We start from the raw sequence: 13,672 nt of genomic DNA, 5'->3' as shown, positions 1-13,672 counted from the left end.
TTTCAATTTTCAAAGTTTATTTTCACACATGCCGTCATGAAAACACATGCACAGGTGACAAGATAACTGTGCTTTCTCTTGAAATGACAACTCAGCAACAAAACCACTGTATTGTAATTCTCATGCCTGTGAATCCAGTCTGTAACATGTTTATATGTCAGCACCAGTACAAAGGATTGTGGGTGAGTGGATACAGGTGTCAGAAGTGATGCAGCAAAACTCCCGAAGACATTCTTTGGAGCATGTGACAGAACTGTATCATTAGGGAGTGTGAGAAGCAAGTCACATGACCTAGTCTGCAGCAGCCAGTGTTGGGGCAAAGAGGGCAGAAAAGTATGAACCCTTTACTAACAACTCAAAAAGATCCAATGATTCTACACACTGCAACTAGAAGACATTACCACCATTCAACTACATCTCTGGACATTTTGCTGTGCACCAGTCAGGCTGTAGATTCAGGTTCCACTCCAGAGGCTTCAGCATGTAAACCAGACCCCAGCTGCCCACGTGGATGGATGTAAAAGATCCTATGGCACTAATTTGGGAAGAAAGAGTAAAGATGTTCTCTCTAGTATCCTGGCCTCCATTTATCAAACAGCACCAAAAATAACTTGTATAGCCATCTCAATTCTGCTTGTGGGGTTCCTGACAGAACAGGAACCTCCACCCTTCAGAAGTCATTGACTGGGGGCAAGCAGCTTTGTGAAGTTTTTAGAACAAGCAAGGTGCTATATAAATGGAAGTCCTTTCTCCTCATTAAAAGTCAGCAGCATTTAGAACATTTACTAACCTACTTAGTGACACCTACTGGCTGGTGATTTGGTTAACACATTCTGTTCAACAGAACTGTTTCATCAAACACAAACCTGACTGACTCTTTCTCAGTTCAGATACTAGCATGTTTCTATAATGGATCGCGGGGCTTCACGCATCACTCCTATAAGACAACAGCACAACTGACAAAGAGCTCAACACTGTCTACTGATTGAGTGAATATTCCCCCAAAAAGACTGCAAGTCAAGTTGCTCTCAATGGCTGGAGGAAGCAGCAGCACTGGGGAAGATAAACAGCTGCCCTTCAGGTTGCTTATGTGAAAGCAGGAGGAATGTAGTAACGCCACTAATCACACACTGGGATCAGGATGCAACACATTAATGCATACTTAGCACATATTGCACAGGGACTCTAACATCCACATTCAGAAACAGAATTGCACAATATGGAAGGGGGCCCTTTTCCCATAGCCCCCTACAATGTTATTCCCTTTTAAGTATTTATCAGCTTCTGAAAGTTCCTACTGAATCTGCTTCCAGTTCCCCACCAGGCAGTGTGGTGAATTCCAGATTACAATGACCGAGAAGAGATTTAACAGACAATAGGAACTTACCCAGAGCAGACGGGGTAGTTTTGCTGAACCTCTCTGTGGTAAGAGGAGAATACAGAGGGTCAGATGATCATTTTTTCACCAGTTCTCAATAGGGATAAGATTGAAACTGAGGAAATCCTTAAAAATGAAACCTCTATGAAACTTCCATGTTGTGCAAATGGCAAGAGAATCGTACCATTACATGTCATGCCTGAGAAACTGCACCTAGTGTACAATGTGCATGGTAATTAGGACATTTTGGATGCGGAAGGAGATATGGCTCTGAGAATATCTCAGCCTCTGGAAGATGTGGGTTCCTGTCCCACTGCAGAGACCTGATCACATATTTCAGACCCACACTCCCCAGTTCCAGGACTGAGTAAATGCTGCACTGTTGGTGAGGGTCCTGCAGCCTTTCAGATGAGATGGGCCTCAACCAATGTCATAAATATAATCTTGCCAACATCATATTTGCAGGAGCTTGCTGCGATCAAACTGGCTGCCATATTTCCTCCATCAGTGACCAGACTTCAAAACTACGACATTAGCTGTGAAGCACTTGAGGACGTGTTGAAAGCTGCTGTACAAATTTACATGCATGCACTTATCATCCCTTCCACAAAGAATACTGCACATTTACAGAATGCATATTCTAGATTAGAGTGGTGCTGGAAAAGCACAGCAGTTCAGGCAACATCCGAGGAGCAGTAAAATTGACGTTTCGGGCAAAAGCCCTTCATCAGGACCACTCTAATCTAGAATCTGGTTTCCAGCATCTGCAGTCCTTGTTTTTACCTTTACAGAATGCACTCCAGTTGCTGCAAACCCACACTTCCTTTCCGGTGATGTGAAAAAAGGACAGTCACAGATGATGCGATGAAAAGCCCAGAAAACCTCATAACCCAATACAACACACACACATAAAATCACAGAATATTACAACATGGGGAGGGGAGAGGAGAGAAGGGGCGAGGTTAATCAGCCTATAGCACTCGCACCAGCTCTTTGAAAGAACTACCCAATTAGTCTTATGCCTCCACCACACCCTCAGCCCTTATACATACATTGAATATATTATCTGACATTAATTACCGAAACAATAAACAATAGAGGGTGTGGCCCAAGGGGTTAAAGGTCTCATGGATCTGAAACTACTCAAGTAGCTCATTCCTATAGGAAGCCTTTGGCAGTGCAACACTAAATGCAGCCAAATACAAAATGTTCAAGAGGCAAACAACAGAAACAGCTGAGGGGGTGGCTCATAATTCACAGTGCTTTCACCGCACATCCCATTTCAGGAAGTGACAATCCAGGAGTCTGTTTACAAGCCACCTTAGTAAACTGATTAGTGTTAAATATATTTAGCAGCTTCCTTTCATTGCAATGGTCTCTCAATAATCACCCAGAGTCTGAAAAACTTAAAGCAACAAAGTGTTACGACGTCACCACCACCACACTGATGGCAGCAGCCATGTGGAACCATCAACCTCTTGATCTGGGGACTTGGAATGTCCCTTGTAACAGAGAAAGCAGCTCACAGTAGAATTGGAGCTGTCTGAATGAATCTGAATGGGAAATAGGAGCATGAACATTCAATCAGAACAAATAGTGAGGTTGGTGGAACTGGGAACAGGAAGGGTCCACTTGATATAGCACTTCACGACTGAGACTGGGAATTGTTTCGAGCTTCGACATTATAGCTAAGAAAGTGGATGGTCAGAGAGAGACACGCAGCCAAAGGAATGGTTCCACTGAGCTACAGGCCAAACTCTCTGACACTATGTGACAGCAAGAGTGTGGGGATCAGATGGAACAAGCTGACAATACAAATTGGCACAGTGTACAGGAAAATATAGATTCAGCCTCCCATCTGTCATCTGGGGATGATCGAGCAATAGAGTTAATAGGAGGCAGCAGTGTTAACATTCTTGGGACACAGATTTGAATACCACTTTGGTAGATGGTGAAATTTGAGTTCAATAAAAATGTAGGGTGAAAAGCTATGCTAATAGCGATTGCGTAACTTCTGTCAATTGTCCATCTGGGTCACTCCTGTCCTTACCTGGTCTGGCCTACTCTAGAGAGACAGCAATGTGGTTGACACTCAATTGTCTTTTGGACAATTATAAATGGGTAACAAGCACTGGACTAGCTAATGACACCCCATTCCAAGGAGGAATAAAACAAGGGTGACTTTAACAGAACTTCATGTTTGACCTGACATCCAGGTCAGAGGGCAAGCTGCTCAACTGAGCAGAAACATATCGTTGGGAGGGCATCTATTTAGTAGTGGGGACTTGGGCTTCATTTGGCACTAGGCACAGTGATTGCAGGACAACCATGGATCATATGATCAGCAGCAGCTGGATGCTGAGCCAGAAGGCACAGCAGTGTTCAACTCAGCTTATCCTGGTCAGCGAGAAAGTCTTGAAGGTTGGAGAAACAGGGACAGTATGAGGCCATTCAGTCCCTTAAGCTTCCTCCACCATTCAATCAGGTCAAATCCATATCCCTGAACAGGGCTTCTGTAAAACCTACTGATCTTAGGTCTGCGAAGTTTCAATTAATTCCCAACATCCCAGGATAGGGTGGGGTGTTGAGAGGTAAGGATGAGGAGGAGAAAAGGGAAAACAAAAAAATGACCAGATCACAAATCAATAAATACAGACATATTCCCAAGCAGCAGCATTTAAAGGCAGGACATACTTTTCAAAATATTTTGCTAACCATTAAATTTCAACTAAGCAATTTCTACCCTTTATATTTTGGATTCTTAATTAGCCGTACCATTTGCTGAGGTGAGTCTTGCTCCTAACACTCCATTGGAAACCACTAGCTTTCTCGTCCATGAACAAGAGACTACTCCCCCTGCAACTGGGGCAAAGAAGAAATCATTAAAAAGATGTTTTTGAACACAAAACAGCTCAGCACTGAGGAAAGGGAGACACTTTTGTGTCATCACTAAGCCAGTCCGGATTAGACGCAGAATAAAGTTCCCTCTGACTTGCTGTTGATGGCGCAGTTATTGACCCCAACCTCCTACTATCACAAGCTGGTCATCCTGAACTCCAAGTGACAGCTCCAAGCAGAGCTACCGAGCAGATTTGTGCAATGAACACACTCCAAACTCAGTTCACAGAGGAAACACAGCAAGATGGTATGGCAAAATCACCCAGTCATTACAGTGAGGCTCTGTTTAAACACAGAGTTTAAGACAGAGAGTATTTTTCAAAGAACATTGAAAGATAAATGATGAAGATGGGTTTGTGCTGAAAATCTTTTGTGTTTGGTGTTATACCTGGTGTCAATTGCTGGAATCTCTGCTCCTTCTAAACCCCATGCTTTCTCCTGTTACACTGTTTAAAACAGGATGCAGTGTAGCTCCCTGTACATATCATGCAGGCCATCACGCCATCCCCCCCACCCAGCACTTGGGTGGTCAATAAAGTAAGGCTCTCCTTCCTATCTGTCCAGCTCTTGTCTGTCCAGCTCAGACCTCGATGCGGGCATCTGATCCTTTCCCCTCTTTCTGAAGCACGTCCTCCTGCTTCATCTTTGGCTTCTCAGTGCGTGTGTGCCAGACCAGGACCTAGGGGTGCAAAGGTGGTGGGGGTGGGAAAGAATGTAATAGCCATTAGCATTCACCCACTGTTTTACAAACAAGGCATGCATCAGCATTACTCTGGCAGGCAATGCACTGGAGCCTGGCCAGGGCAAGCGGCGAATTTTACAGCAGAGTCGACTCATTCAACTGGTCACAGTCTTTTTTTTAAGATTAGATTAGATTCTCTACAGTGTGGAAACAGGCCATTTGAACAGTCTTGAAGTACCGCAGTAAACCAAAACTACAGAGATCTCCAATAAAACTAGGATTATTTCACTGGCAAAACTATACAGTGTGGCAGTTACATGTTACAAATTACATGCATTAAACCAATCCCAGTCACTCTCAACAGGACAGTCTCACAACTGACAGAAGAATTATCCTATTTTCTCCACGCTGCCCTCAGAAGGTATTGTCACAATGTAGATTCAGCCCTTACAGACAATTACTTCAGTAAAAGCTGTGCCTATTGTGGCAATGCAAGTGTCTTTTTGGAGATGGGGGGTGGGGGAAGCATTACAACTTTCTGGACCAATGTTTGTTCAGACAGGATGCGAAGAAATATGCAGCAGAAATGTCGTGCTAAGTTCAGTGACTAATGAGGAGCAAGAGTTCGCGGCTCAACCACCAAGAGTTACGATAATTTTAGGAATTTGTCTTTGAACAAAGAGCTATTATGTATACTTTAAACTGCAAGTAACGAATAGAAACTGGGATGGTAGCAGGGACAGGGACTGTGGTGATATGCAGAGACTGGAGAGCCTTCATAAGGTGGTTAAGGGAAGTTTAATACAGGTGCTCAAACTCATGAAGAGTTTGGATACAGTAAATAAGGAGAAACTGTTTCCAGCGACAAGTACCAAAGGGAAAATAAGTATGAGTAGGGAGCATGTGAGTGAACTCTATCAAAGAGCCAGTACAGGGTCAATAGCCGGGAGGCTTTTTCTGTGCCAAAGCACCCAACAAATTAATTTAATCTGAAGAATTAGGAATACAGCAAGATCCATATAAATGGACATTTGATTTTACATAGACCCATTTAACTTTACTAAGACCCCCTGTGACCAAGTGATTATCCTGCTACCTACCGTGTTACAGTTATCTGCCTTGGGTTCAAGCTCCTCAATGGAGACCAGCGATTGCAGCAGACTGCTTTCAAGGTAACCACGCTCTGCATTGATGTCGAACCTGGCCTCACGGTTAGCCAGAAGCAGCTGTAAGGCCACAGCAAACCCTGCCATGTCCATGGGGAAAGGACGGTTCGGTTTCCAGGCCGTGTAAAATCCAACCACCTTCCCATTCTCCACCAGCGGACTCTCGAAACGTAAGCCCCCAACGAGACCCACTGGCCAAACAGAAACATGTTTTGTCCAGCGCATCTGCGGGAAGAGTGAGGTAACAGGAAGAGTGGTTTATGTCATGACTTCACCACTTAACCCATCCAGAGTTAGATCAGTCCCTTATAGCAATCAGAAAGTGACAACTATCATCGGAGTGTCATCAAATGCCGGTTTCAACGTTGCTAGCCATTACATTTGAAGTACTCTTGAATGTTTGGCTGTGCTATTTCATCAGCTTACATCTCATTCTGGTAGGATACTGAATGAAACTTCAGACAAAAGAAATGCTTCATTACCTCTGTTGTTTTTTTGTTTTTACAGATTAGATGATACAATGCTCCTTGTACGAAGCTCTTTTAAACCCCTTTAAGTAAAGCTACTGGTCAGAGTGAGCTTGGAAACAACTGAGGGACAATCAGAGGAACTTTCTTTTTAGTAAGTGCTGTGGTAACATTACCGCCATTACTAATTTAGAAATCATATGCAGTAGAGTAGTGCCTTCCCATAGCAGCAAGGACTACTTATACAAACGTAGCTCCATTTATTCATCAGATCAATGGTAACCGAGCGATATCACAACGTTCCAGGATTATTATGGTATCGACCGAGATGCATTAAACACAGGGCATGGCATCACTGACTGGGCTGTCTCTAATTGGTCCGGAAAAGGTGGTGGTGAACTGCTTTCTTAAACAGCTGCAGTCCATATGGTTTACACCCACTGTGCTGTTCAGAAGGACCCTATGACTATGATGGATTGGCAATATAATTACAAGTCAGGATGGCATGTGACTTGAAGGGGAATTTACAGGTTACATTGCTCCCCTTCACATTGTTCTAAAATGGTAGGTACAGGTCACTAGTTTCAAAGGTGCTGCTTAAGCAGCTGCAGTGTTTCTTAGATGGTACAGTGCTACGACAGTCAGCTGGTGGCGGGAGTGAATGCTTGCATTGTGGCACCTGCTACAGAGGCATTAAGTGTTAAGCATCTCTTTGGGGGTACTCAGAGAAGTGTCTGGTTTGTGACAACTTTCGATACTTTTATACTTAACTATTCCAATGCTCTCCTGGACAGACACACCCTTTAACTTGCATAAATAAAAACAGAAATTGCAAGAAAACAACTCATTTGGTCTGATAGTATCTGTGGAGAGGATTGAGAGTTAACGTTTCGGCTGTTCTGGCATTCTGATGAAGGGTCACTGCATCCGAAACGTTAACTCTCAATCCTCTCCACAGCTGCCAGACCTGCTGAGCTTTTCCAGCAATTTCTATTTTTGTTTCTAATTTCCAGTATCCACATTTCTTTCAGTTTTGTTTTTAACTCCTTGATAATGCTCCCTCAGTTCCCTAACTTGCACCAAATGCTATTAACCCAGCATCAGCGTGTTCACTGATCTCTGTACTCTATTTTAGCCTTCACTCATTCTCTATTTTAATCACTCCATCATAGAGTATCTGAGAGTTCTTGCAAACCACCTTTGGACACAGCATTCTTACAGTACAAGTATAAAGGTGAGCTTGTGTTCAGAATGAAAGCTGACCTACCTCATCAAACAACTTCAAACTGTAGGTGTTGTCATCATCTGCAAAGTAGACGACAGCCTCCTCGCTGAGCTCCCTGTTTTCCCGCAGCCACTGGATGCCCAAATTCCTTTGTTCCACACCGCGGGGCTTCAACCAGTTGGGATCACTCTCCTTCAGCTTGTAGATGGTGGGTGTTGGCAGGCTGAGGTGGGTGTAGGACAAGCCACTCTGTGCCAGGAGGTCAGCCACCAGTTTGGAACGATTGGCAGCATCTTCCACGACAATCCAGTGGAACTTCTTCACATGAAGGAAGGTCTGGGCGAGACGGACCAGCTCAGCTTTCTGCACCAATCTGCCGGGAGTAAGGAACCACAGGAAGGTTACATACAGCAGAAACCAAGTACTCCCACGTCATGAGGAGTGCCGGCAATGATGCAATGGGGGAAGCAAAACACATGCTGCACTGAGGTCTGTTTCTTCCCCTTCTGCATTCAGAGTGCTCAGTAAATAACGGTTAGAATGCCATTTTCCCAGATGGCCACTACTGGCACCTTTTGTTAAACAGTATCTCTACAGCAAGTGGTACCAGGTGAAGGCCCGCTCCCACAAAGCTCTTCAGTCTTTGCTTATGCTTGGGCCCATCTGGTGATTAGAGAATACACCACTGTTGAGTAGATACTGGAGAAGCACTACTTTAAATGTTCAGAAGAGTTATTGCATTATAGCAACAAGTTCATCTACATTTGGCCAAGCATAATGGCTAAACGTTTAGAGAGCTGATACATATACATCTGAATGAGGGGGAGCAGAACTCTTTGCCTACAGCCACTTGACAGAGAGCTCAGCACAATGGGGTAGACCAATGTGTCCTGAACAGTTAGCAGCTTGAGAGGAATGGGTGGGGAGTAGCTACAAATCCATGAGATCGATATCCCATTGAATGCTTGAGCAGACTTTATAGGCTGAATGGCTTACTGTTGCTCCTATGACTCATTGTCTTATAAATAGTTGAAAAGAAAGCATTTGCAAGATTGTGTGGGGAAAGTGGGGCTGGAGCACTGGAGACTAATTGGAGAGATCTTTCAAAGGGCCAGTACAGGCATGATGGGCATAAAAGGTCTCATTCTTTTGTGTCAGTATGAATACCTGAGATACAAGATTCTGGGTTCAGGTTCCATTTCAGGACTTCAGGCAAAGTCAAGGCTATTTCCCCAGTGCATTTCTGAGGGAATGCAAGATTGTAGAAATGAGGACTGCAGATGCTGGAGAGTCAGAGTTGAAAAGTGTGGTGCCGGAAAAGCACAACAGGTCAAGCAATATCCCAAGACAGATTGTTAGAGATGCAGGCGTTTGGAAGCTCCATCTGCCATCTCAGCAACACTTTGACGATCCCACAACACTATTTTGAAAGCAACAGAGTGGAGATCCTCCCAGGGTCCTGGCCAATATCTATCCCTCTACTGCCATCACAAAAACAGATGATTGGTCATTATCACATAACTGATTATTGGAGCTTGCTATGCACAAATTGGGCGCTATATTCATTGGGGACTAGACTTCATGAAGCACTTCATTAGCTGAGAGGTCCTAAAGTGATGAAAAGTGCAAAGAGAAAAGGGAGCTCCTCTTCCTTGCTGCCTCAAGCGGAGCTGAGTCCATGGAAGATCAGCCATGATCTTATTGAATGGTGGCGCAGGCTCGATGGGCCAGCTGGTCTAATCCTGCTCCTGTTTTTTATTTCTTATGCTGAGTCCTGGTGAGGGAAAGTGTAAGGGATCAAGGAGCTACTTAATAAAATGCATGGTTCAGTGGTCTTAATATTAAAAGACATTAATTTGGATAAAAAGGAAGACGTGGAACTCAAATCTTCAGTGGATTTTAGGAACACATGAAAGGGAGAGCTTGTGAACTGCGAAGGTTGAGGAAGAGACATTAACAGTAACATTCAAAATCAAACATGATTGAGAGGGTGATACTACAGTGAAAAGTCAGTAGAATGGAGAGAAAGAAAATCAGCAGAAATTGGGAGAAAGAGAGAAGTTGGATATTTAATCATTAATAGTTTAGAACAATACTGACTATATTCAAAATGATAACTGAAAACACGAGGTATTTGATAAAAGCTGGAAGGGAAAAAATTAATGAGTGTATGGGAAAAGAGAAGATGGATCAGTGACCAGTTTCAGCAAGGAGTCTGTCTGTGCTGTTGGTTTAGCAAAAGTTTAATTAAACCAAACCCATGGGACAGGTATTTCCCAGCTGATCAAATATTCCAGATAATCAATACATAACTAATGTAAAAACACACATAACTAATGGAGACATAATGCAGAGGGTATAACACATCACTGTTATACTTTATTTACAGCATAAATCACTGATATAATAATGCAACTTTGCCTTAAATAAAACTTACCAGAAAGCCTTCTCATACACCCTCAACTGACTACTCAGACATCATGGTACTTGTGGAGAAATTGACTCAAAATTGAATCAAGTGTTGATATTTCATGTGGCCATTTGAATGAATGACAAGTCTGTTTACATTAAAAGGTAAATAACCAATTAAAAACTATGAGAATTGGACAGGATAATACAGTATATTGCTGTACATAATTTTTGCCTGTTTACCGAGAGTGCTAGTTCATTAGGTGCTGGTTAAAACAAAGTTTGCTGTACTATGATTCATGACCCAGAAAAACTGTTGAAACTTTATTGCTGGAACAGCACAGCAGGTCAGGCAGCATCCAGGGAACAGGAGATTCGACGTTTCGGGCACAGGCCCTTCTTCAGGAAGGGCCAGAAAAACTGTCACCATTTATAAGGGTCTGCTTCATAACTGAGCCCCTGACCTGCACTACTATCACAGCTCAGGACTGAACCATACCTGGTGTATGTTGGAGTGATGGCATAAATGGTTGGCAGAGGCTGTCCGTCTGCTGCCATCTCCTCTGCTTTCAGCTGCCTCTGCAATTTCTTCACCTCGGCCTGGAGATGCAGCAGTTTCTGATCCTTCTGCCTAACCAGATCGTTTGCAGACTTCATTTGTGGCGTGCAGTCACATGGCTGACCTTCAGAGGAACAGGAAAAGCGGTAAAGGAACAAGGAGACTTCAAACTGAAGAACGACTATTAGGCCTTAGTCTTGACTTACCCTCTTTCTCCAAGCATTTACTCCTCAAGGTTAACATTAACAATCACCTGATTGCCAGAACAAACAGAAACTCCAACTTAACTCACTTCTTGTTCCTAACCACTAATTTGTACCTCCAAGCTCCAATACCTCCCCAGCTTGTATGTTCTACGCATAACAGCTGTCCATAGAAATTCTAAATCCTGAAAACTGCAGTGGCAGCCCCAGTCTTTGCAAATAGTTTCTAAGTTTCAAGTCTGTGTTTTGCCTGTGTAGCTGTCACACTTTCACATTTACCCATATCACCAGAGAGAGATATGTTCAGGTCCAATGCAACTCATCTTCAGAATTGTAAATTCAAATTAACTACAGAGTTCCAAGAAGATCCTGGACTGGAATTGTTAACGGTTTCTCTCTCCACAGATACTGCCAGACATGCTGAGTTTCTCCAGCACCTGCGGGATTTTGTTTTTAATCATGTACAATTAAACGGATTTTCCCTCTGATTTCCAAGATTTTACTGAGCAGTTCAAAGGGCCGTATAGCTTTTTCCTGCACCTGGAATGCCTGTGGTTTGACCATACCTGCTTCCAGCATAAATGCCTTGTGCCTCCGTGACCTTAACGTTTACTCTCCTTCTGCAAAGGGAGAGATGGTTGCTGGGATTCAGTTCCACAACCATGTTTCACCCAAGAAACTAGAGTTGCCTGCACTCTGTCCTCAATCCACACCCATCAAACACACCCTGCCCAGCAAGAATCACTGGAACTGAGCAGAAGGAGCAATGCTGCCTGGTGCCACAGACTTTAAAGAAAGTTTGCCACACAGAAAGAGGCCTCCCGACCCATAGAGTCTGTGCCAGCCCAAAACACAAGGCACCCAGACTAATACCACTTTGCAACACATGGCCCTGCAGATAATGACACTCTAGGCCCATATATAGCCACCTTTCAAACTGTACTCCGATTTCACACAAGTTCCAGCCTCCTAACATCCTTACCACCCTTCTAAAACTTCTACCAATCACAAAATCTGTGTCATCTGGTCAGTAACCTCTCTGTTAAGGGAAACAGATCCTTCCCATCCACTTTATCCAGATCCCTCTCAATTTTGCACATCTCCACTGAATATCCCCTCAATGCTCCAAGGAAAACAGTCAGTCATTCTTACATATGCATTTTTCAAGTCCTTGCAACATCCGTTATAAACCCCCACTACCCTCCCCTCTTCAGCAGGATTCCATCCAGTCTGCGACATGGCGACACAACGTTTAAGTGATGGAGCAACTAATGATTTCTAAAGGTCCAGCATAACCTCCTTGTTTTGATTTTCAAATGACCAGCTAATAAAGGATTCTGTCTGCTTTCTTCAGCACTGTAACAAGCTGCCCCGCTACCTTTGGGAATCTGCACATTCTCTGCAAGATCTCTCATTTCCTCCACATCTCAATATCCTCCCACTAACTGGAGGTTGGTTAGCCTTGCCTCAACTCCCTAAATGCATGACTTTACACTTCTCTGGTTTGAATTCTTTCTGCCACCTAACTAGCTCAGAAGTTAAACTGACTGGCATGTAAATATTTGCTCTATCTCTCGCTCTCCTTGTAAACAAAAGTACCTCCCTGTGTTTTACCAGGGCAGATCAGGAGTAACCTTCAAAGCCAAAGTTAAATGATTAAGAAAAATAATGAGGCTGGGGCAATGACAATTCTACTCACTGCAGTCAGCAGCACTGCAGCAGTGACAAACGGTCACAGACTAGAAACAGTAACTCTTCGGTTTTTATCTTAATAGATACTGCCTGGCCTGATGACGATCTACTGAAACAGACTGAACAGACTGGCCTGACGGAAATGCACAAGACTGACCCAGCAACACTCAAGTTTTGGCAACCACAAATATTTCAAAAGATGTATTAAAATGTACAATATGAGTAAAGGGCTTGGAACACGAGGACTGATTGTAACGAGTGCGGGGGGATGCAGAATTGGTACAACACAGAATAGTTAAGGAGGTTGAGGGGCTAAGGAAAATGATGGGGGAGGTGGTTAGGGGTCACGGTGGGGAAACGTCATGAGGAGGGATATTAGACTGAGGAATATGATTGAGGGAGCAATTATAAGAAAAATAATAATAGAGAAAAATTATGATCATAAGATCATGTAGGAGTTAAAAGCAGGCTATTTGGCCAATCGGGCTTGTTCCTCCATTAAATTTGAATTAGCTTGTCACATGTACTCAAATGAGTACAGAGAAAAGTTTACAAGTTGTCACTTACTGCACCACCTTAGGTTACAGATTCATGAGTACTAACGCTTAGGAAGAAAAATAAAGAAATAAGACCAGCATTACACACTTTCAAAACTACAAAGTTATAGTAATAAATTAGAATATAGAAATAAAAAGTTCAGAATAGGAAACCCCAGATGATGTCTGATCTAACAATCTTCAACTCCACTTCTCTACTTACCCCATAACCTCTGATTCACTTACTAATTAAAAATCACTCCACAACAAAATAGATTGAAGATCTGAAACAAAAACTGAAATTCATAACAATTCTGGAGGGTCACAGGGTTCAAAATGTTAGCTGACTCTCTCGCTCTTCAGATGCTGAGTTTCACCAGCAATTTCAGTTTTTGAAGAAAAATAATGTGTATCTCAACTTTAAACAAAATAAATGATCCATCCTCTAGAACCCTCC

The 13,672-nt window shown here is 43.2% G+C and overlaps 1 protein-coding gene across 3 annotated transcripts in view; it reads right to left on the bottom strand.

The window, feature by feature from the left end:
• Window positions 1–13,672, bottom strand: part of b3gat3 (beta-1,3-glucuronyltransferase 3 (glucuronosyltransferase I)) — a 14,412-nt gene continuing 740 nt past the window's right edge. For 2 of the 3 annotated variants that reach the window (XM_043682550.1, XM_043682551.1), the window contains exons 2-5: window positions 10,725–10,908; window positions 7,859–8,189; window positions 6,059–6,349; window positions 1–4,955 (exon numbers count right to left, since the gene is read on the bottom strand). In XM_043682550.1, coding sequence (XP_043538485.1) covers window positions 4,857–4,955; window positions 6,059–6,349; window positions 7,859–8,189; window positions 10,725–10,908 — 905 coding nt within the window. In that variant the 3' untranslated portion in view covers window positions 1–4,856. The remainder of the gene's footprint in view (window positions 4,956–6,058; window positions 6,350–7,858; window positions 8,190–10,724; window positions 10,909–13,672) is intronic. The other variant, XM_043682552.1, reaches the window with a different exon arrangement.

This window comes from Chiloscyllium plagiosum, chromosome 45 (assembly GCF_004010195.1).
Source record: "Chiloscyllium plagiosum isolate BGI_BamShark_2017 chromosome 45, ASM401019v2, whole genome shotgun sequence".
Classification (NCBI taxonomy): Eukaryota; Metazoa; Chordata; class Chondrichthyes; order Orectolobiformes; family Hemiscylliidae; genus Chiloscyllium; species Chiloscyllium plagiosum.
Note: the sequence above shows the minus strand (reverse complement) of the source record. Positions and strands in the feature narration are given on the sequence as shown.